The 24,929-nt window shown below is 36.2% G+C and overlaps 2 protein-coding genes across 2 annotated transcripts in view; one reads left to right on the top strand and one right to left on the bottom strand.

Moving 5' to 3' along the window:
• Nucleotides 1–24,929, top strand: part of LOC110456940 — a 93,820-nt gene that overhangs the window by 17,575 nt on the left and 51,316 nt on the right. The window lies entirely within an intron of this gene.
• On the bottom strand, nucleotides 7,848–11,381 carry LOC110456941. Its single transcript, XM_021508014.1, has 2 exons — nucleotides 9,648–11,381; nucleotides 7,848–7,930 (listed from the first exon to the last, which is right to left on the bottom strand). The coding sequence occupies exon 1, from the start codon at nucleotides 11,111–11,113 to the stop codon at nucleotides 10,043–10,045; it is 1,071 nt and encodes a 356-aa protein (XP_021363689.1). The 5' UTR covers nucleotides 11,114–11,381; the 3' UTR covers nucleotides 7,848–7,930; nucleotides 9,648–10,042.

Here is a 24,929-nt window from a genome sequence, read left to right as displayed (position 1 = left end):
ATCAACTTGTGGTATAAGTTATCGAAGTTGGGAGTAAGAGGGAAGCTGCTGCAAGTCATCAAGTCTATATATAATCATGTTAGGTCTTGTGTGAAATTCAAAGGCTGCTTATCAGACTTTTTTGATAATGATATCGGATTATTGCAAGGGGAAATTCTGTCTCCGATACTTTTTTCCATGTATGTGAATGATTTTGAATCGTTTTTTATCTCGAATTGTAGTAGCTATTATACCTTTGGAGAATTAAGCTTATTTCTTATGCTATACGCAGACGATTTAGTGTTGTTATCGGAGACGGTTGAGGGTTTACAGGAACTGTTGGATAATCTCGCTAGTTATTCTGAGAAATGGAAATTAACTGTCAATATTGATAAGACAAAAATTGTGGTTTTTCGAAAAGGCGGGAAAGTTCGAAATAATGAAATTTGGTTTTATAATGGCAAAACGGTTAGTTGTGTTGATCAATTTACATACCTAGGTGTGCAATTTAAGTTTAACAATAAGTTCAATAGTATTCAGAAACAATTAGCTGACCAAGGTCGTAAAGCTATGTTTGCTTTATTATCAAAATGCTCCAATCTTAGTCTTAATTTTAAGACCATGTTACATTTGTTCGATACATATGTTATTAGCATATTAAGTTACGCATGTGAAGTATGGGGATCCATAAAAGGAATAGACATTGAGAATGTGCACTTGAATTTCTGTAAGAGACTCCTCAAAGTTAAAAAATCCACATGTAATGCAATGGTATATTTCGAACTTGGTCGCTTGCCTTTAGAATGTATCAGAAAATACAGAATCATTAAGTATTGGTTTAAGTTACTCGACTCGAAAAATTGTATTCTGAACTGTGCATATTCTTTTTTATCAAAACAGATTACATGTACTTGCTTTAACTGGGTACACCATGTAAAAAATGAATTATTTGCTTTGGGCTTTGGTGATGTATGGTTAAGCCAATCGTCGACTAATGTTAAATTAATTTTACCGCTTATTCGTCAAAGAATTTTTGACCAAGGCCAACAACATTTAAGAGGTTTACTAGAGACTTCCTCTAAGTGTTTTTTATACAAGTGTATCGTAGACCACTTTTCCATTCAGTATTATTTAACCAAATATATTCCTAAGAATTATAGAATTAGTCTAACAAAGTTACGAATGTCTGCACATTCATTAGCAATCGAGACCGGTAGATATCGCAACGTTATTCGAGAACAGAGATATTGTACGAACTGTAATTCGGCTACAGAAGTCGAAGATGAATACCATTTTATTCTGATATGTAAAACCTACCAAAACTTAAGAAGTCGCCTTATTAAAAAGTACTACTGGAAAAAGCCATCCATGTTTAAATTTATACAATTATTGTGTGTTAACAATACTAAGGAATTATGTCAACTTGGTAAATATATTTTTGAAGCTAATAAGTTAAGAATCTAATTTATTTACTCCACTCTCTCACTGTATATTGTGAGCCGTGTTATTGTGTATATTATGCATTGTATTGATATGTTTGTACTGATGGGCCGTAAGGCCGAAAGTTAATAAATGAATTGAAATGTATAAAAAAAAAAAAAAAAAAAAAAAAAAAAAAAAAAAAAAAAGACCCCTTGTTATGTTAAAGTTAATAGGGTGGGGTGTTAAAAAGACCCTTTGTTATCTTAGAATTAATAGGAGTGGTGACGAAAAGACCCTTTGTTATTTCAGACTTAATAGGGAGGGGAGTCTATAAGATCCTTTGCCATCTTAGAATTATTAGGAAGGAGTGTGTATGAAACCCTTTGTTTTTTTACAATTAATAGGGAGGGGTGTCTGTAAGGCACCTTGTTATCTTAAAGTTAATAGAAAGTGGTGTCTGTAAGACCCTTTTGTTATTTTCGAATTAATAGGAAGGGGTGTCTGTAAAGCTCCTTGTTATCTTAAAATCAATAGGTAAAAATGGCTTTCCAGTCCTTTAAATATCTTAGAATAAAAGGTAGGGGTGTTTGTAAGACCCTTTGTTTTATTAAAATCAATAGAGATGGGAGTCTGTGACACCCCTTGTTATCATATAGTTGATAGGGTGTGGGTGTCTATAAAGCCCAAAGTTATCTTAAAATTGAAAGTGAGGGGTGTCTATAAAGGCCCTTGTTATCTTAAAATCAATAGAAATTGGTGTCTATGCGACCCTTTGTTTTCTTAGAATTTATAAAGAGGAGTGTCTGTAAGATCCTATATTGTCTAAGAATTAATAAGGGGGGGGGGGGGTTGTCTATAACACTACTTGTTATCTTAGAATATCAGGAAAGGATGTCTATAAGATCCCATGTTATCCTATAGTTAATAAGAAGGCGTGTCTATAAAGTCCCTTGATATCTAAAAAGTAATAAGGAAGAGTGCCTATTAGACCCCTTGTTTTTTTAAAATCAATAGAATTGGGTGTCCATAAGACCCTTTGTTATATTAGAATTAATAGGTGGGTGACGAAAAGACCCTTTGCTATCTTAGAATTAATAGGGAGGGGAGTCTATAAGACCCTTTGTTATATTAGAATTAATAGGAGGGTGACGATAAGACCCTTTGTTATCTTAGAATTAATAGGGAGGGGAGTCTATAAGACCTTTTGTTTCCTTAGAATTAATAGGGAGTGATGTCTTTATGACTCCTTGTTATCCTAAAATTAATAGGGAGAAATGTCTCTACGACCCTTTATTTTCTTAGAATTAATAGGGAGGAGTGTCTATTTAAAGAAGGGAAAATCCCATGGTATAGATTGCATCTTAAATGAAAGTTTATTGATAGGGAGGGATATTTTATTACCTATTTTGTGTAAACTTTTTAACAATATATTGGACTCTCGTCTCTATCCTGCTGACTGGGCATTTGCTGTAATTACACCGGTACATAAAAAGGGTGACCTAACTGACCCTAACAATTTTAGATGTATTAGTATAGTAAGTTGTTTGGGAAAATGATTCACTTCTGTTTTAAACAATAGACTTTTAAAATGGTCAGAAACATATGATGTAATAACTGATGCTCAATTTGGGTTTAGACCTGGTCTTAGTACAGTAGATGCTATATTTTGTTTACATTCTATTATATCCAAATCATTTATTAATAAGAAAAGATTGTATTGTTGCTTTGTCGATTTTCGTAAAGCATTTGATATAGTAAATAGAATGAATTTAAGGAATAAGCTATCAAAACTTGGTATAAGAGGAAAGCTATTAAAAGTTGTAAGGTCTATGTTCTCTCATGTTAAATCTTGTGTTAAATTAGATGGAAAGTTTTCAGATTTTTTTTCTTAACAGGGTTGGATTATTACAAGGTGAAATTCTGTCACCGATATTTTTTGTCTTATATATAAATGATTTTGAATCATATTTTATACAAAATTGCAAGGGTAGTTATGAGTTTGAGGAACTCAGTTTATATCTGATACTATATGCTGATGATCTAGTATTATTCTCCGAGACTGTAGAAGGTATCCAAGATATGCTTGATAACTTAGAAAATTATTGTACTGAATGGAATTTAACTGTAAATGCTGAAAAAACAAAAAATGTAGTTTTTAGAAAAGGTGGAAGATTGCGTAATGATGAAAAATGGTATTACAAAGGAAGTAAGGTTGAATGTGTGGATCAATTTCCTTACCTAGGTGTTATTTAAAATTACAACAATAAATTCACATCTATACAAAATCAATTAGCTAGCCAAGGACGAAAAGCTATGTTTGCATTATTTCAAAGTGTTCATAATTAAACTGAAATGTAAAAACTATGCTCCACCTTTTCGATACATATGTAAGCAGTATCCTTTTCTTTGCAGGTGAAATTTGGTGTATGCACAAAGCTCCAGATATAGAACATGTACATTTACGTTTTTGTAAGAAACTACTAAAAGTGAAGAAATCGGCCAATAACAACATTGTATATCTTGAATTGGGACGGTTACCTCTAGTTTGGATGAGAAAAATCAGAATTATAAAATATTGGTTTAAGATATTAAAATCTGAAAATTGTATTATATCAACTTCCTATAGGTTTTTATTACAGTGTTGTAGTAGAAATTATTTCAACTGGGCTACAGCAGTAAGAGATGAATTTAATGATCTAGGTCTTAGTGATGTTTGGTTAAATCCATGTATCTCTCAGCAAAATTTGTTATTACCATTGATAAAACAAAGAATTTTTTATCAAGGCATACAATTCCTAAGGGCCACAGTGGAAAACTCTCCAAAATGATTATTGTATAAACATATAATAGATTTTGGAGAAACATTACAATTTTACCTCACAAAATATATACCAAAGAAATATCGCATTTGTTTATTTCGAATACGTACATCTACCCATTATTTAGCTATAGAAGTTGGAAGGTATAATAATATACCTAGAGAACGTAAATATTGTAAACAGTGTAACTCCCCCTTTGAATTAGAGGACGAATTTCATTTTTTATTGGTCTGTTCTTAATTCCAAAATCTCAGATCTCGTTTTATCAAAAGCTATTATAGTAAACAACCATCTGTGTTTAAAGTCGTCCAGTTATTGAGTATCCATAATATAAAAGAATTGTGTATACTAGGAAAATTCATATATGAGGCAAACAAATTAAGGGTATTATAATGGAATATGATTGTTTTCATCCTCTGTACATTGTCCATGATTTGTTTAAAAAATGTTTTGTATACTGATAGGCCAATGGCCCAAAGTTTGAATAAAACTTGAAAACTTGAACCTTGAGTCTATATGACCTTTTTTTTCTTAAAATTGATAGGGAGGGGTGTCAGTTAGACACCTTGTTATCTAAACATTAATAGGGATGGGTGTCTGTAAGACCCCTTGCTATCCTATAGTTAATTGGGAGGGGTGTCTATAAAGACCCCTGTTATCTTAAAATTGATATGGAGGGGTGTCTATTAAGCCCCTTGTTGCCTTAAAATTAATAGGAAGGCGTGTCTATGCGACCCTTTGTTTTCTTAGAATTATTAAGGTAAGGGGACTGTAAGATCCCATGTCTATAACACCCCTTGTTATCTTAGAATATTAGGGAGGGATTTTTATAAGACCCCTTGTTATCTTTGAATTAATAGGAAGGGATGCCTTTCAGTCCATTTGCTTTCTAAGAATAATAAGGAGGATGTCTAGAAAACCCTATGCTATCCTATAGTTGATAGGGAGGGGTGTCCATAAAGCCCCTTGTTATCTTAGAATTTATAGGGAGGGATGTCTATAAGACCCTTTATCTAATAAATAATAGGTAGGGGTGTCTATAAAGCCCCTTGTTACATGTATCCTAAAATCAATAGGGAGGGATGTCTATAAGACCCTTTATCTAAATGATAATAGGTAGGGGTGTCTATAAAGCCCATTGTTATCTTAGAATTAATAGGGAGGGGTTTCTATAAGTTCCTTTGCTATCTTAGAACTAATAGGAAGGGGTTTTGATAAGACCCATTGTTTTCTTACAACTAATAGGGAGAGGTGTGTTTAAGGCCCCTTGTTATCTTAATGTTAATAGGAAGGGGCGTCTATATTACCCCTTGTTTTTGACCCATGCGCTAGGTAATGCAGGTGTCTAGAGGATTGGCCTTACTACGAAATTTGCTTAACGTGGAATTGCACAGTAGATACTTACGCCACCTATTACATTATATAGTCTTTCGGTCCTGATATGGTAGCTGATATTTCCTTATATGGATGTCATTCATTCACATTTCATTCATATGCAAATGATTTTGGCAGCGAACCCTAGCATTTTCATTCATATCGGAATGACGCCATTTTGTGGTTAGCCAACTAAGAGGCAGAGACAGCATTTATTTTGATACTTTCTAACTAGCCATATGTATGTGAAAAATACAACAATGCATGTATTTTGTGAGTATACAATTAATAACAAATATTCTGATTAATTTTCTGACGATGCTCTGTTGGCTGAAATTGTGCTTCCCGCACTCTTCCCCGAAGCGGATGGTTTTCTCTGACCTACTTACTGTAGTGTTCCAACCCAACTACAGTACACAGTTCCCGTCACTGTTTGAGTCACTAACGTTTTGCTTTATATCAACAAAATTACCACTGCAAATAAGCCTGAAATTATACCACTGACCACTTGAATATGACTATTCTTTCTGGCAGAACTAAGAAACTATCTCCGACATATTCTGTCCATTTCAGTTTAGTCACAGAATAGATCGACAGGACCACTACATTAACACAAGAAAAGAACTGTAAAGCTGGCCATGCCTTGGTAACTTTAGCTACTCGTCAAATTTATAAATTAAACGAGTTTTATTTATAAGACGATGTTTGATTATAGTTTTCTCAAATCAACCTTATGCTGAGGGATCACTTGAGATGACGTAGAGGGTCACGTGACTTCAGTTTTCAGAGCAGGATCTAGAGATGTCGAGATGCACCCATAGGGTGGGATGGGAGGGCAAGTGATCCCTCAGCATAAGGTTGATTTGAGAAAACTATAATCAAACATCGTCTTATAAATAAAACTCGTTTAATTTATAAATTTTCTCAAATCAACCATGCTGAAGGATCACATGAGATTTTAGAGTCGACATCTCTAGAGCAACCATACAAACTTAATCAAGTATAAAACATGTATGAATGGAAATGTGCAGAAAGAAAACACAGACTGACTATACTATAATCTCCAAAAACTTCAATCAAGCAATACATATCATGAATAAACAATAATAGGCTAATAACAAAACCCACAATTACTCTCACAGTCTACATGTTCATTTCTTCTTTGACAAAACCGAGTTAGAAAAACTCTGAGAGGCAACCGCGACTGGTTTGTTATAAAATATGTTAAAAGTACAATCATTTTTCCACCCTGCAGTGTTTAAAATGGTTTGCAGTGGTACACCCGCCTTAGCAGCAGCACTGGTTGCGGCCGCCCTGGTGCTGTGTGGTTGGAAAATGGTAGTATTTATGCCTGAATTTAACATAACACTTTTGATCCATCGCGCCAGAGTAGCCCTACAGATTTTCTGATGGGGTGCCACCGTGCTAACAAGCAATGTTCGTTCTTTCCCACGAATGTTTTTAGTGTAATCTATATAAACTAAAAGAGTCTGCACAACACATAACCTGGTATCCTCTTTAAAGTATTCTACCAACATTGGTTGCTGATGATGTCCAGGTTTTGAAGTTTTCAGTAACTCACTAAAATAATAGTAACACCTTCTACACTAAATTTAAGATCATCTAAACTAAAAAGATGTAAAATCTGCCCACGTTGTCCTGTAACTAATGCCAAAAGCATAGACAGCTTCCATGTTAGAAATTTAAGCGATAATGCACTAACAGGGCACAAAGAAGATAAATAACACTACTGCCACATCCCAAGTTTCTTTGTATCGTGGCAGAGCTGGTCTCTTAGTAAACACCCCTTTTAAAAATCTAGTCACTAAAGGATGGCTACCGAGACTCAAGTCACTATTCACTATAGTCAAGAATGTTGATACTGCTGAACGTGCAGTGTTAATCGCGCTGTATCTTAATCCTGTTCGAAAAAATGAATTCAAAAATGCCACTAATTGTTCGGGAGATGGGTTAAGTGAATTAATCTCCCCTTGGTTAGAAAACAACAGCCACTTTTGGAGATATGTCCCATATTGTTTTTGAGTTGAGCTCCTCCAGGAAGACAAGATGACCTGGATAGCGTCCTCTGGTAATCCTCTACGACTGAGGGTATCCCGCATAACCTGAATGCAGCTAGTCTGGTGTTCACCAATGGATGTTTCCTTCCCACTCTTGTTGGGAGACTCAAGAATTGCTGGATTGGTGGGAGGATGTAGCTGTCCGCAGCCACCATTTTCAACAACGGTGCAAACCATGATTGTGTGGTCCACAGCGGTGCCACCAATACCACTGTTGCCTGATCTGTCCGAATCTTTTGAATGACCTTTCCTAGTAGACTGAAAGGAGGAAAAGCATAGTAAATGTAATGCTCCCAGGGAAATGACAAAGCATCAACAGCTCTAGCGTGAGGATCTGGCAAATATGATACATATCTTTCTAACTGATAATTGAGTCTTGATGCAAATAAATCAATGTCACAAACACCGTAGATAGAACATAAAACAGAGAATACTGCACTATCCAACTTCCATTCCATATCATCATGAAGTGACCTTGACATAAGATCCGCTTCTACATTAAGCTTGCCAGGTAAGTGGGCCACACTCAGCCAAATATTTCTTTTTATGCACCAAAACCAAATGTTCCTTGCCAGGTCATTTAATAGGTCTGTCTTGCCCCCCATATGGGTAAGATAAGCCACCGCGACTGTATTGTCCATAAACAGTTGAACGTGAATGTCAGTCTTTGTAGCACAGAAACATTGTAATGTCAAAAAAGCTGCTGTCAATTCTAACACATTAATGTGTAGGTTCTGTTCATTGTATGACCCGTGTCCTCCTGTCTTAAGTTGAGTGTTCTCTACGACACCACCCCAACCTGTTTTTGAACTATCTGTTTTCAGTATCATGTCAGGAGGTCCCATAGACACTTGTTTTGAACTACTGGCTAGATTGTCTATCCACCATTGAATTTCACACTTGGACGATCGTGATAATAGAATTTCCCCCTCAAACTGTCCAAAATGATGTTTAAGAGCACGATCTTTTTCCTGTTCCAATGTTCTATAGTGTACCACAGCATGCTGAACACCTGGCTCACAAGCTACCAATTTCCCTACCAGTTGAGCTAATCGACGAATAGTAATAGCACCTTTCCCAAGAACTGAACGACATTCATCAACAATGTTATTGGCTTTGGCTGAGGTCAGTCTCACAGTCATGTCCTTAGAATTAAGCAAAAACCCCAGGAATTCTATCTCCTGTGTGGGGATAAAAACTGATTTATCGGGATGGATAGTGAAACACAAAGAATCTACCAGATCTGTGGTATCCCTGATATTCCTTTCACATTCCTCAAAACTATCCCCTTGAATCAAATTGTCATCAATGTATGCCACATTTGTGTGGCCAAATTTTCTTAAATGCGAGTACATAGGCTTGAGTAGTTTTGTAAAAACTCGTGGGGCAGATGAGAGGCCATTTGGTAAACATCGGAATTGGAAATAACTATCTCTCCACACAAATCTCAAAAATTTTCTGTAAGCTGCATCTACATTAACCGTATAATATGCATCTTTTAAGTCAATGGAACCAAACCAACAGTTTTTTGTCATAATGATTTCAGTGTGTCCATTTTGAAATGATGATATTCCATTGTCTCATTTAAAGATTTAAGGTTCAGAATCAGTCTATGCGTACCATCCTTTTTGGCCCGAATAAAAATATTGGATATAAATCCATCAGTCAAATGTGATGTGTCGGCATGCACTACTTCAATCACTTCCTTAAGGAGTAATTTGTCAATCTGTTCATCAATAATCTGTATGTCTGTCGCACTAAAAGGCAGGGTGCTAGGTCTAACGGTCTGAGAGGGTTCTGTCTCAAATTCAATACAATAACCCTTTACCACATTTAAAATCCATCTATCAGATGTGATTTGCTGCCATTTTTGTTGATAGTGTCTTAGCTGACCACCAGAAAAATGTTCAGGGGTATTCAGAAATGTAGGTAACTGCAAAGATGGGCTATCAAACGTCTGTGAACAAATACCAACCTGATCAGCAGAATCTGGCGGTACAGGGTCTACAGTTTTTTCTTTTTGTCTCTGTGGGTTTGGCCTTTGGATAAAAAACTGCTACCCTGGTTGGATTGCTGTCCCTGATACAGGAATCTTGGCCTGGGGGCACGATTCCAAGTATTACTCTGTTGGTAACCATGGTGATACCCAGAGTGATACCCCTGTCGAGGAGTGTTGGCTGGTCGGTGACTCAGTTCATGAGGCCGTTTATTTGGGTAAGTTTTGGAAACCTGTTTACCCATTCGACGCGCAGTATCAATCTCCCTGAGTTGCGTGTTTAGGTCATCACCAAAGAGATGTTCTGTGACAGGGTTGCTATCCGCACATAGTTCTTTGTACTGTGGCTTTAAATCAGGCCGAATAATGTAGCGTCAGCGATAATTCATATCTGTGAACGCTATTTGGCACAATTTGAATGTGTCGTTGGCCATGGATAGTGTCTCATTCACCTGTGTGTGAGACATGCCTTTACCCTCCTTACTTGCTTTGAAACAACTGTCCATCAAATGGAGTAGTGGGCAGAAAGCCTTTGATAAAAGCGTTTGATACCGCTGTAATTTTGCGTCCAAATCCTTTGTGCTCTTGCGGAGTGTGTTCCATACACCGGAATTAACACGTGCCACTGTTAATTTGTCAACGTTTGCTGGTTTGTTATATTTCATGGTGAGTTCTTTAACTTTGTCCTCAGACACACGAGAACGAAAACCATTATTGGCCATGTCCGCTAGTGGAGGACTGATAGCGGGCCCCGTCTTTTCAGCATTAGCCAAGAAATCCTGTAGGGATTGGAGAACAGAACGATTGTCCTCAGACACCTCGACATCGACAACGGAGCGATCATCGTCCAATGTAACCGATTCGTGGTGAGACGAGTCATCAGCACATTCGTAACCACTTTCACTATGATCATGGGAGTGTTGATCTTTGTCGCCGAGAAGTGCGTCCAACGCGGATGTATAATCCTCTTGCTGGCTAGTGATTTCATTCCGAGGTCGCTTCGATGCCTCAGTGCGATCATCGTGCACATCAGACTTTCTTTTCTCAATATCTCGCACCTTTGAGTGGAGATCTCGCAACAATTTACTTTGTTGTAGCATAACCTCCTGGTTTTGTCTTAGGAGTGCCGCCATGTCTAAACCGGAAACAGGCTGAGTCTCGCGACCTGTCGCGAGACTTTCCGCAACAGGCTCATTTGCATAAGTTATGTTGGGTGATGGTGAAGGGACTTGTGTCGAATGTCTAATAGACGCCATATTGGATTTGTCTGCACATCTCGAAAATGTTGACGTTGCACTAGGTGCACCAAATCGCCGTAATGTTGGCGGGGACGAAATGCGAGTCGTCACGATCTCACTGTCCGGGGCTATGATGCCCAAGTGAGGGTTTATGGCTATGATGCCTGTCCCAGATGCCTCGAGGGCTACTACTGATTCGTCAGCCATGACGATCAAAGTTCAGGGTCGCAAAACAAAAACAGACCCACGTGGGTAAACACGTTACCGTACCACACATACAACGTGTCACAACAAACACCGCACAATAGCAAAAACAAAAGCGTTGTTTAAGCAAGCCAAACCGTCTAGTAAACAGTTCAAATTTGCAAATAAATCCACGAAAAAATTGAGTGTCTTCTCACGTAAACAAAAACCTCTAGTCTGATGTCACGTGACCCTCTACGTCATCTCATGTGATCCTTCAGCATGGTTGATTTGAGAAAACAGAAAGCAGCCGAGCTGGCTGGATGTGGCCAAAGGTCACCGCCGCGGTTTACCTGTATTTGTGCAAAACCTTATCTCCCTTAGTAGAACATTGGACTAACCTGATCAGCCGGATTTGAATGAAGTCGAACTATTTGTAGGGTCGAACCATATTTGTAAAGCTTTATCTCCCTCAGCTGTAATATTAGACTAACCCAATCAGTCAGAGTTTAGATGATTTTGTGCCGCTTTTGTAACACAAGTCAAAATTAAGTACTAGTAGAGACGTATATATTATTGTAATATACATATCTTTGGAATTACACATAAATTTTGATAATATCCATGAACTGTTTACAGATAATGAACGGTAAAAGAGTGTGACATTTTCTCTATCAAACATGTACATCACAAGATATTTTATCAGTATTAATGAAACATGATGTGGTATGTTCACGACAGGGATTGAAAGAAATGTTTGTTACAAACTTGTTACACATTTATTCAATTTAAAAACGCAGTGTTTCTTTTTACTGTTTTATGTTGTGAAAATACATCTTTGCTATATTATAGGAGTTTTTTTTGTACTAGAGTGGAACCTACTTATTATGATGTCGCTATTATAAAAAAATTCCCATGTACCGATTTTATCCTTTATCTTAGCAAAACAAATCTTTTATTATGATATGGTCAAAGGTTGGACCCCGCTTATTATATTTTTTTCTGCCGTGAATGGATTTTATAGGTAAAAACTCAGGTAAGTTGTCCGTGTTTGACACCAGGACAATTGAAACAACCGGCTAACTGTACATCGCCCGCGGTGATCAACTGTCCACTCAGTTAAAAATTTAACACCTCGCTTCTCCCCCGTCAGTGGAAAACAATAGATCGACCATCGCTTTCTTGTCATAACAAAACATGTGCAGTAGTCAATTGCTATCTAAAATACACTGTAGGACTGTGTATAAAATGGAAATGATAAGGCCAATCTTATTAAAATCATCTCTTACATGGCTCCGTTAACCTGCCTGACACAAATTCTGATAAGAAAACGAGCATGCCTCCCATTAATATTAACGGTTGCCTTGACACGTTATGTGAGAAAATCAGATACTCCAGAAGGAAGACGTGTGTGTTTTTAGGTCACCTGAGACAAAGTCTCAAGTGACCAATTGCGATCGCCTTTTCTCCGGCGTCGTGCGTCAGTAAACAATTTACATTTTCGACTTCTTCTCCAATACCCCCTGAACCATTTTCAATGAAATTTTGCAGAAACTTTCCATGGCCTAGGGTCAACCATAATTGTGAATTGTATTGTCCCAAGCCCCCAGGGGCCTGAGGGACGGGGCCAAGAAGGGTCAAAATGACTTAAATTTTAAAAATCTTCTTCTCAAGATCCAGATATGATAGAATCAAATACTCTTCATAGATGGAAGGGTCTAAGGTTCTTTACCAAAATAGTGAATTTCATGACCATGGGGTCCCACGTTTCCCCCTGGGGAGGGGGTAAACTTTACTATTTTGGACTTTGGACCAACATTTGTTTAATTTTCATTTTAAGTAGTTCAATTTGGGTTAGCATTATCAGTATTCGAAAGCCCTTTGATGGTATGCACATATCAGCCCTGACTGACCCCAGGGGCTGATGGATGGGGCCAAACAGGGTCAAATTGACTGAAATTTCCCAAAAAATCTTCTCAAGACCGAGATATGGTAGACTCAAATACTCTTCGTTAGATGGATGGGTCTTAAGGCGCTTTACCAAAATTGTGAATTTCATGACCCTGGGGTCTCACGTTTCCCCCTGTGGAGGGGGTAAACTTTACCATAGTTTTATAGGGAAATCACATTTTGGGGGTCGTGGGGTGTTGGCAAAATGTATTATGGTTCATATTGGCAAATGATACTTTGGATATTACATGTTGATAACTTGATTGGAATTGTAACTCTGAGTTGACAGTTTGATATTTTGGAAATTCTGAGTTAGCCCTACCCCTAAGGACTTTAGGGCGGGGCCCAAAGGAGTCAGTGTGCTAAACATTATTCATTTTCCTTGTTTAAAATCAGAGGTGCTTGTTTCAAATACTTTTCAGTCTTAAATCTGTATGCTAGATATTTAATAAGGTGGTTTTGACTTTGAATAATATTTCTGTTCATGTTTTAAAAACAAAAATCAACTCCTTGTATAAATATATCAGAACTCAGGTGACCGCTAAGGCCCATATGCCTCTTCTTAATCATTAAAGCAATGGCTTTCCTATTCTCTATTGCATAACAAGTTGATTTCCCCGTGTTGACGTTGAAAAGTGTAAAAATCGGGGCATGCCGTCCTGACAGCATGGTGCCGGAAATCGATCCAACATAAACGTTATTGTCGTAAACAACTGACGACGACTGTGTTATTTACACTATACACTATTTTCGTTTAAAAGAATATTTGATTATTGTTAAAAAGAAACAATTCGTGTTTTTAGTTGTTATTGTTTCTATGCAATTTGATTTCACCACACGACTTGCGAGGCATGTGATTGTCACGTGATCGTAATTAACATAGCGCGGCAAAATAGTATGACACTAACGGGCCAAAATGTAACGCAACCGCGCGGCGCAAAACAGGTATATCATGACTATTTATATCACTTCTTTTATCTTATTGACTGTTACATTACGATATCGTTAGCTATGATGAAGTATAACGGTAGTTTTTAGTTCTTGCTCGAAGTTATTTGAAAGTGAAAGTAGAATTTACAAACTGATCATTACGACGACGATATGAAATCTTCTCACATAAATCTATTTCTAATGATTATAGGGCAACTCACTTCCGGTTTAGATAACATAAAAACGATCGAAAACAGCTTAATCATTTTTTGGTCATATTTTTGGTTTATTATGTTATTTTTCTCTGGCAAATAGAATATCATAATAAGCGGTTTCCACTGTGCTGTTATTATTTATTTCTGACATAATTTCGGATTTCTGTGATGCAATGCATGACATTGCACTTGCCATATACATTTCAAATGTTGCATGTGGTCAGGCACGGAATTAGATTAGAGGGAAAGTCAACTGCCTCTTCGGCATAGGAAATATGTGCCGTGCACTTTGATGATGCGAGAAACTGCGAGAAAGCGTGAGAATTTACGTGATTTGGGGAAAAAACCGCCGCTTTCATCATCGAAGAAATTGATTGCCGTTCAGAAGTGATACATTTTGGGCTATCTGTACCGTTACATTGTCCGGATTTCAAAGTAAGCGGTCTTTGCTATACTTCTGTTTAAATTTAATAATGTTTGTTGTGTCGAATACCAGAGAAATGTCGCAGAATGCGAAAGTTTATAGTAAACATACAGCATTGCCAACTTAAATTATTTTATGGCTTCACACCCGCCATCGAGATCTACTTATCTTGCTAATACATAGATTATTTTGACATACGCACTAAACCAAATTGTTCATTTATATGTTTTTTATTGCATCCTGTGTTTATAAGTGAACCCATATCTCTGATTTTGTAGTATTTGTATTCTGAAAACAGTTGCTAATCAGTGTGTTTTTAATAATGGCCGCCATTTTGCCTTAGATTACCGATCGCGGGTGGGTTCATGAATGCATGTAATTCTTGGTAATTGATAATAAATTTGTAATAATTTGTTTACATAATTACAATCTGGTATATTATCATGTACACAAAACGATTTCAATCTAGAAAGTGTGTTTTTAAGGCTCTGAATATAGACCAAAATTCATCGTGATGCAATAGCGTGTGATTTCAATTCTTTCATCGTCTTGCATTTACCCGCCATCGACATCTACTTATCTTGCTAATAAATAGATTATTTTGACATACGGACTAAACCAAATTGTTCATTTATATGTTTTTTTATTGCAACCTGTGGTTATAAGTGAACCTATATTTTGATTTTGTAGTATTTGTATTCTGAAAACAGTTGTTAATCAGTGTGTTTTCAATAATGGCCGCCATATGCATGAGTGCCTAAAATCAAAGGCATATTTGCTCGTTGACAAATCCCTATTATTCTCAACGATTAATTGTATATTTTGATTTTTGTGTTTCAAATTGTTTAATAACAAGGCCAGTGTTATATCGTTTTCATAGTTTCCTTCGTACTGATTCACTAGGCTAGGGAGATATCCACTGGAAAATAAATTTTAATAGATAAATAATTCTCTATTAACATATAATTACAGCCAAAGTTGTATTGCGAAAGTGTTGGTGAAGGGATATTTAAAGTTATATGGCTAGGCTTATTGAGTTAATTAATTTAAGCTGAAGCTTTTTCAAAAGTCGTAGATAAAATAACACAGGTCCGATCTTGCAGTCTCTATGATTAAAAGACAGATTTAGAGAGCAATTGGCCAATTCCGTGACTTAAAATGTATACTTATACATGTCCTATGCCATGGATTTTAATATAAGATAATTATATAATCTTGTGTCACCATACAAAATGAATTGTAGTTCTGTCTAAAACTATGCATGGAAAAATGAAATAACAGTGATGAATGTGAACAATTGTTCTGAGTAAGACGTAAGTCAGACAACTGTAATATCCATTCTTTGTCTTAATTTGCAAACAATACAGATAGTTTCCAATTTTGAAAGATGTCCATGCAGATACACATGTAAACAGGGGTGATATACATGGTACATCCCACTTCCACACAGGGGTGGACATTTTCAAATCAAAATGTACCAGCCAATTGGCAGATATTGAACAGGACAGCTGTGGTTTGATTCCCTTTGACATGGATTTTGTCCATCTGACTTGATTGATGTATTTTTTCTAATTTCAGCATGCTCAAGAAGAAAGAGGGGGTCCAGACTGTCAAAACCTTTACACAAATCAACAGCAGAAGAGTGTTTCATCAGATGTATGCAAATTAATATGCTTCAAAGCCTTACAAGTTTAATACAAAATTGCACACCAGAAACATTATTTTTTAAATCAAATAACCAGTTCATTTTTATCAGAGTTAACATTGAATTATAATACAATTTGTATATCACCACTCAAGCTTGTTACATTGTATGTCACCTGTGAGTAATAAAAAACAGCTACGTTTTCATTTTTAAGTTTTTATTCAGTTGTAAATACACAATAAGTACAATGTACATGTAATGTGTACATGGGAAGTCACTTACTTCAGGGCTTTAAGTTGATCCTCGATAAGGTTTGTTTTGTTTCTCCAAATTTACATCTTTAGAATCTTTGATTAATTTGAATGAATATGTCAATATGATATGATTTTGACCCTCCAAACCTGAAGGAAAATGTTATTTGACTTATGAAATGGTTCAACTTGGCCCTGTTCATTGTATGTATATCATACAAAATCAAGCATATCGACTTTATTATTAGACATTGGACAATAAACTCTCATATTCTGTTAAAATATTACATGTGCTTGTCTATTTTCCCAAAGTATATATAACTTTGTTAATTAATTAGTTAAAGTGCATCTCTTTATTTTGTTAACCTACAGCAAAAGCATATGTTGCAGGCTCTTGGTTCTGTCTAAGTGTGATTTATATGAAACATGTTTCAACTTTCTCACATAAATAGTAATAATACTATTGAGTAACAAAACTGACAACACATCAATTTTGAAAGATAATAATCAATTGTATGTGAATCGCAACCTTTAATCTGTGTACAAGTGTATACTGTGTTTTAAGCTCAGGACTTATTCGAACTGGATGTAGCTTCTTTAATAATTGTTCTCTTTCTAACACAGCTGACACATCTAAATCAGTTAAAGAAAAAGGTCTTGAAAAACACAAAAATAAAAAGTTACCAAACCAGTGTTCTTTGGAGTAAAGTAAGTAAATGTAAAAGGTCAGCTGATGTTTCTGTATTTTTTTATAAATGGTTTAAATTTAAAATGATGTAATAGGAGACAAAGTTATTGTTAAAAGTTAACCCTTTAAGTCACTTCCTCCACAGGGGATTCGTTACAAAATACACACAACGTTTTGCCATACTGATATAGGTCACCGTCCACATAAAAATACATGTGCTGTGACCTATATCAGAATAGCACATGCACATGTGTATTAGACATTTGTAACGAACCCCTGTGCTTCTACCGTGCTGTGTATGCCCTCGAAATATAGCTAGCTGCCTATAGCCAGAGACGTCCTTTTTCACCTCCGAAATATTCAGTTTTACGTTCATTACCAGTAAATTCTTTCATTAAAATGTCTAAATCTAAATAATTATCACGGGATAAAAAGCCAGTCATATTTGACAATTATGTATCATCCGATCAGATACTTACCTGACGCTGCTTAACATAAACAGATAAGCTGGCGACATCATCACGTGTATGCATTCGTTTTCTAAAGTTTTAGCCACGATGATTGCACTGTGTTATTAATCTGACAAATCAGTGTCACACTCTCGGTCTCTCATGATCATCACCTAGGTAAACAACGTGGTTATCGGTACCGGAGACTTGTCTGTAAAGTCGCACGCAAGCGCAGTACAGGTAAATTGGTTCCAGCGAGAGAGTCACAAGTCGTCACAAGTCGTCACGGTTCGGTGCACAAATACAAGAGGTAGACGTTGCCTATCCATGTTTTCTAAGTCCGTGGGTCGGGTAACCATGTGTTTTTAACAGATTTTCAGATTTTATTTCCAACACTCAGACACATGAAAATGTGTAACATGAGGTACATGTACATGAATTCATATTTTAAATTTTGACAGGATGGACAGGTGCATGCATGTATACAAGGCAAGATTGTATTGACACTCAGACACATAATATGTGTTACATGAGGAAATAAAGTTGCTGATATGGAAAATGAAGTACAATGGACAGTTCAATTTAGAATCGGTACGGTATAGTAACATGATATGACATACAATGGAAAATACAAAACAAACATAAAAAACAACCATACATATAATTCACAAGTTATTTAACTATTAACAGTTATACATATGCATCATTCACAAAAGAGGAGCCATTTTGGTTAGGAAAATAGATAAACCTGTCAGAACTCGTTGATTGCATAATGATAAAAGACCTTTAAACTTATAAATATTTGGGTTTGTGCAATAATAACGGGGAATATATTTGTTACGTAAGGTGGATATAGTTATATTATTACATTCAAATATATAATGAAATTCATCTCCGACACATTCCGCGCACAAATTAAATAGTCGATTATCTCGGGGTATGTTATACCATCTACCTGTTTCAATTGGAAACTTCAAATTCGAGGTGCGCAGAGGAATTATTTTGGGCAAACCTTTATTGGATTGTAGGGGGCTTGAAATCCCTGAGCACTCATTCCTTCGATTGCCGATTGGCACTCATATTACGGTACTATGCCGACTGCATCATCGAGTATATTGACGTGTGAACTAAATGTTTTTGTTAAGATTGCGTGTCAAGGTACGTACTCTGAATCAGTGAATAATGACAATTAAATTGGTCAGCGAACTATGATAGAGACATTTGTACATGTAAGCTCAGTGGTCCGCAGTAGTAATAAAGTATAAGTGTTAAATTTAAAGTTTTTAATCCGAGAATCTTTTTCTTGCATGATGGATAAACAGGTTGGGTTTTTTTTCTAGTGAAAATTAAAATAAATGTAAATCTTCCTGATTCATTCCACTCTGGCATTTTACTTTAGAAAAATGCAAGTTTGGAAAGTACAATGTGTCTAGCCAAGACAGGTATCTAGCTTAATTTTGTGCAACACTATATGGTTCAGATTACATGCGAGCAAAATAATCAGGAATGGTAACACGTGTCCGAAAAAAAATGGGTCCGCCCCTCGTCAGTTCTAAATAAAATATAATTAAAACTGTGGATCCGCCCCTGGTCAGTTCTAAATAAAATATAATAAAAACTGTGGATCCGCCCCTGGTCAGTTCTAAATAAAATATAACAAAATCTGGATCCGTCCCTGGTCAGTTCTAAATAAAATATAACAAAATCTGGATCCGCCCCTGGTCAGTTCTAAATAAAATATAACGAAAACTGTGGGTCCGCCCCTGGTCAGTTTTAAATAAAATATAATAAAAACTGGATCCGCCCCTGGTCAGTTCTAAATAAAATATAATAAAAACTGTGGATCCGCCCCTGGTCAGTTTTAAATAAAACATAATAAAAACTGGATCCGCCCGTGGTCTGTTCTAAATAAAATATAATAAAAACTGTGGATCCGCCCCTGGTCAGTTTTAAATAAAATATAATAAAAACTGGATCCGCCCCTGGTCAGTTCTAAATAAAATATAAAAAAAAACTGGATCCGCCCCTGTTCAGTTCTAAATAAAATATAATAAAAACTCTGGATCCGATCCGCACCTGGTCAGTTCTAAATAAAATATAATAAAAACTCTGGATCTGCCCCTGGTCAGTTCTAAATAAAATATAACAAATTCTGGATCCGCCCCTGGTCAGTTCTAAATAAAATATAATAAAAACTCTGGATCCGCCCCTGGTAAGTTCTAAATAAAATATAATAAACTCTGGATCCGCCCCTGGTCAGTTCTAAATAAAATATAATAAACTCTGGATCCGCCCCTGGTCAGTTCTAAATAAACTATAATAAAAACTCTGGATCCGCCCCTGGTCAGTTCTAAATAAAATATAATAAAAACTCTGGATCCGCCCCTGGTCAGTTCTAAATAAACTATAATAAAATCTGTTGAACATGGAAAAAGCATTACTAAGGAACGGATGTGGACAACTCGTACCCATTTTACATCTTTGTGTACATACACTTCATTCGTCATTTGTCTGATGAAGGTGACAGTGTACATACCGTACTAGTCATCGAAACGTCACATAGAAAATTGTATTGGTTGTGTAAAAAGAACTTCTCATAATCCATACTTACCAACCTGAAGAAAATGTTTAGAAATAGGGTGGGGTGTCCATAAGACCCTTTGTTATCTTAGAAGTAATATTCAATTCATTTATTAACTTTCGGCCTTACGGCCCATCAGTACAAACATATCAATACAATGCATAATATACACAATGACACGGCTCACAATACACAGTGAGAGAGTGGAGTAAATAAATTAGAAAAATATATTTACCAAGTTGACATAATTCCTTAGTATTGTTAACACACAATAATTGTATAAATTTAAACATGGATGGCTTTTTCCAATAGTACTTTTTAATAAGGCGACTTCTTAAGTTTTGGTAGGTTTTACATATCAGAATAAAATGGTATTCATCTTCGACTTCTGTAGCCGAATTACAGTTCGTACAATATCTCTGTTCTCGAATAACGTTGCGATATCTACCGGTCTCGATTGCTAATGAATGTGCAGACATTCGTAACTTTGTTAGACTAATTCTATAATTCTTAGGAATATATTTGGTTAAATAATACTGAATGGAAAAGTGGTCTACGATACACTTGTATAAAAAACACTTAGAGGAAGTCTCTAGTAAACCTCTTAAATGTTGTTGGCCTTGGTCAAAAATTCTTTGACGAATAAGCGGTAAAATTAATTTAACATTAGTCGACGATTGGCTTAACCATACATCACCAAAGCCCAAAGCAAATAATTCATTTTTTACATGGTGTACCCAGTTAAAGCAAGTACATGTAATCTGTTTTGATAAAAAAGAATATGCACAGTTCAGAATACAATTTTTCGAGTCGAGTAACTTAAACCAATACTTAATGATTCTGTATTTTCTGATACATTCTAAAGGCAAGCGACCAAGTTCGAAATATACCATTGCATTACATGTGGATTTTTTAACTTTGAGGAGTCTCTTACAGAAATTCAAGTGCACATTCTCAATGTCTATTCCTTTTATGGATCCCCATACTTCACATGCGTAACTTAATATGCTAATAACATATGTATCGAACAAATGTAACATGGTCTTAAAATTAAGACTAAGATTGGAGCATTTTGATAATAAAGCAAACATAGCTTTACGACCTTGGTCAGCTAATTGTTTCTGAATACTATTGAACTTATTGTTAAACTTAAATTGCACACCTAGGTATGTAAATTGATCAACACAACTAACCGTTTTGCCATTATAAAACCAAATTTCATTATTTCGAACTTTCCCGCCTTTTCGAAAAACCACAATTTTTGTCTTATCAATATTGACAGTTAATTTCCATTTCTCAGAATAACTAGCGAGATTATCCAACAGTTCCTGTAAACCCTCAACCGTCTCCGATAACAACACTAAATCGTCTGCGTATAGCATAAGAAATAAGCTTAATTCTCCAAAGGTATAATAGCTACTACAATTCGAGATAAAAAACGATTCAAAATCATTCACATACATGGAAAAAAGTATCGGAGACAGAATTTCCCCTTGCAATAATCCGATATCATTATCAAAAAAGTCTGATAAGCAGCCTTTGAATTTCACACAAGACCTAACATGATTATATATAGACTTGATGACTTGCAGCAGCTTCCCTCTTACTCCCAACTTCGATAACTTATACCACAAGTTGATCCTATCAACGTAGTCGAACGCCTTTCTAAAATCCACGAAACAACAATATAGACGTTTATTTTCACTAAAAGATTTTGTAATAACTGAATGCAGAGCGAAAACGGCATCAACAGTGCTAAGACCAGGACGAAAACCAAACTGTGCGTCAGTAATAATATCATAAGACTCCGACCATTTTACCAACCTCGTATTCAAAATTGATGTAAACAGTTTGCCTAGACAACTTACCAAACTAATACCTCTAAAATTGTTAGGGTCACTTTTATCTCCTTTCTTATGAACTGGCGTAATAACAGCTATAGACCATTCGGAGGGAAAACATCCAGAATTAAAAATGCCATTAAATAGTACACTCAAAACAGGCAATAGTACATTTTTACCAACTACGAAACATTCATTTAAAATTCCATCAAGTCCATGTGATTTACCCCGTTTCAGGTTACCTATCGCTTTAGCTATCTCATACACCGTAATAGGACAGTCTAATTCATCATAAATTGGAATAGAGTTATCATTGGAATTAAATTCACCTCTATTTTCTGTTACATCTGAATTATTAACATTCTCAGATGACAAAGTCTTAAAATGGTCGTACAAATTATCCATACTCATTTGAGGTCCAGCTGCTTTAGGCGACGAGAATCTCTTATAAAATTGTCTCGGATTATACTTTCTTAGTTGATCAAGCATATCACCTTCATATTTCATGTACATTCTTTTTTTCTTTGCTTCTGCTGCTTTGTACAATCTTTTCTTATTAATTAAATTGTTATGATTCTCTACAGACTTAGAACTATTTAACAAACTCAATGCATTTTTATAATTATTCCATACATGTTTCAAATCGGGGTCAAACCATGGTTTGTCCTCGGATATACCTGTATTATACCTAACTTGTTTATTTACCTGGTCTCGCCCCATTGCTCCCGCACGCTTGTCGTCCCTGTGTGTACTCGGTCGCGAGAGAAAGGGGTCCATTGCTCGAAGCAATACGTTTGAAAATCGCGTAACGCAATCATCCATATCATTATGGGTAACATCTTCCTATAGTATAACCGACTCGTTAATATCGTTTTGATTCGTTGAGAGTACATCTAAAAAGCTTACCTTGCCTTCGTCATTCCATCGATAAGTAGGTCGCTCGTTACCTGTCGGTTCACACACATGTGTATCATCATTATCGACCAATGAAAAACGCGTTCGTATTTGCACGTGCAGTGGGGCGTGGTCAGATAACACATTGAAATTGCCAACAATAAACTGTTTAACACAATACAATAAACATGGACTCGCAATCAAATAATCAATAACACTCATTCCATTATGGCCACAATATGTATAGTCATTTGAATACTTATTTAAATCTCTTCCGTTATAGATACGCAAACAACTCGCCTTACATAATTCTATAAGTCGGTTTCCAAAATGATTTACCACTGTGTCGGGGTTAACCCTATCAGTATAATAATCATCAGAGACATATGAAAACAAATCAGAAAGATGACGTTTAACACTGTCGTGAATAATATCATATTTACATAATCACATACATTACTGGTACGACTGTTAAAATCTCCCAACAACATAATATCACCCTTTCGGGAATATTGACTTATACCATATTCCAATTCAAAAAATAAATCACAGTTATACTGGTTATAGAATTGGGAATTGGAAGGTGGAATGTAGACACATGCCAGGTACACATCATTTCCTTGACCAATAATGCCTTTATCAATTTTAAGCCAAACTATAGAGTCACATATAATTAATTTCACAAAATGAAATATATTTAGTTAAATTTGATTTAATCATAATTAACATGCCACCTCCTTGGTAATGTGTAGTACGTTTTCTAGGTATTACATAGGTAGAGTAACCTTCAATATCAACTTGGTAATCATTTGTTATCCAACATTCTGTCAAAAATACAAGATGATATGTTTTAATAAAATTTTGAAATTGTTTAGATTTTAATTTATTGTCCAATCTACCATTTATGTTCCATGACAGTACATTTAGAGTATTTGAAATACTCTCATTCTCATCACTGTCCTAATGAGTACTGGACTGACGTCCTCGGCCTTTAGGCTTGTCCCGTCCCGTAAGGGTCACCTTCCCGGCCACGGAAAGGTCCGGTACTGGTCCATCATACACTTTATCATTTATAAAAAGTTTATCCCTAATAATCACCGCCTTTTTGTTCTCGTTTCTCGCTTTCTTACACACTGGCCATAGCCTCTTCCGCGCATACTGAACCTCTTTCGGAAACTGGTCGGAAATAGAAATATCTGTCCCTTTTAGTTTCTTTGCATTACGTTTTACAAGCTCTTTTTGTAGGTACATATTAAATTTGGCTACGATGGGCCTGGTCTTCCCCTCCTTCTTCTCCCCTATCCGGTGTGCCCTTTCGATGATCAAATTTTCACTTATACCGAGTTTGTCATGGCCGATCAAATTTACATTGGCAATGCAGTCTTCAGTCGGTACCCTCACTTCAACACCATTTTCGTTTACTACTGTGTCAAAGTCGGGCGTGGCCTTTTCTTCTACCCCGAAAAATAAGAGATTGTCCCTCATGGACCTACACTTCAAATCTAGTATGTTGTCGGCAGCACGATTGATACTGGCCCTAATACCACTCATATCAGGGGCTAAATTTTCCTCAAATTTCTTATTTAGGAATTCCTGAGATTTCTCGACTTCCGCAACCCGGGTTCTCAAATGTTTCACATCATTGTTTAACTCCAGAATACCCCGTTCGATGGTGTCTAATTTAGTAAGTGTGCTGGTCAACGCGTCGACTTTTGATATTAGACGCTTGGCCCATGCCGGTGGTGTGTCCGATGAATTAGTTTGAATACCCATGGGTGGGGAGCCCGAAGGGGGGATGACATACTCATCTGGTACGGAAAATTGTAATAATTACTGGCTGGCATCTGAGGCTGGCCATTGCCTGGAGACTGATTTGGCCAGTTTTGTGGCTGATAATTGTGCATACCTTGCTGTGAGGCCATTATATCATACAGTTCGGGCGGTACACTATTATTGGTATTGTTAATTGATT

This window comes from Mizuhopecten yessoensis, unplaced genomic scaffold, assembly GCF_002113885.1.
Source record: "Mizuhopecten yessoensis strain PY_sf001 unplaced genomic scaffold, ASM211388v2 scaffold8959, whole genome shotgun sequence".
Lineage (NCBI taxonomy): Eukaryota > Metazoa > Mollusca > Bivalvia > Pectinida > Pectinidae > Mizuhopecten > Mizuhopecten yessoensis.
The sequence above is the reverse complement of the archived record's forward strand: the minus strand, read 5'-3'. Positions and strand labels throughout refer to the sequence as shown.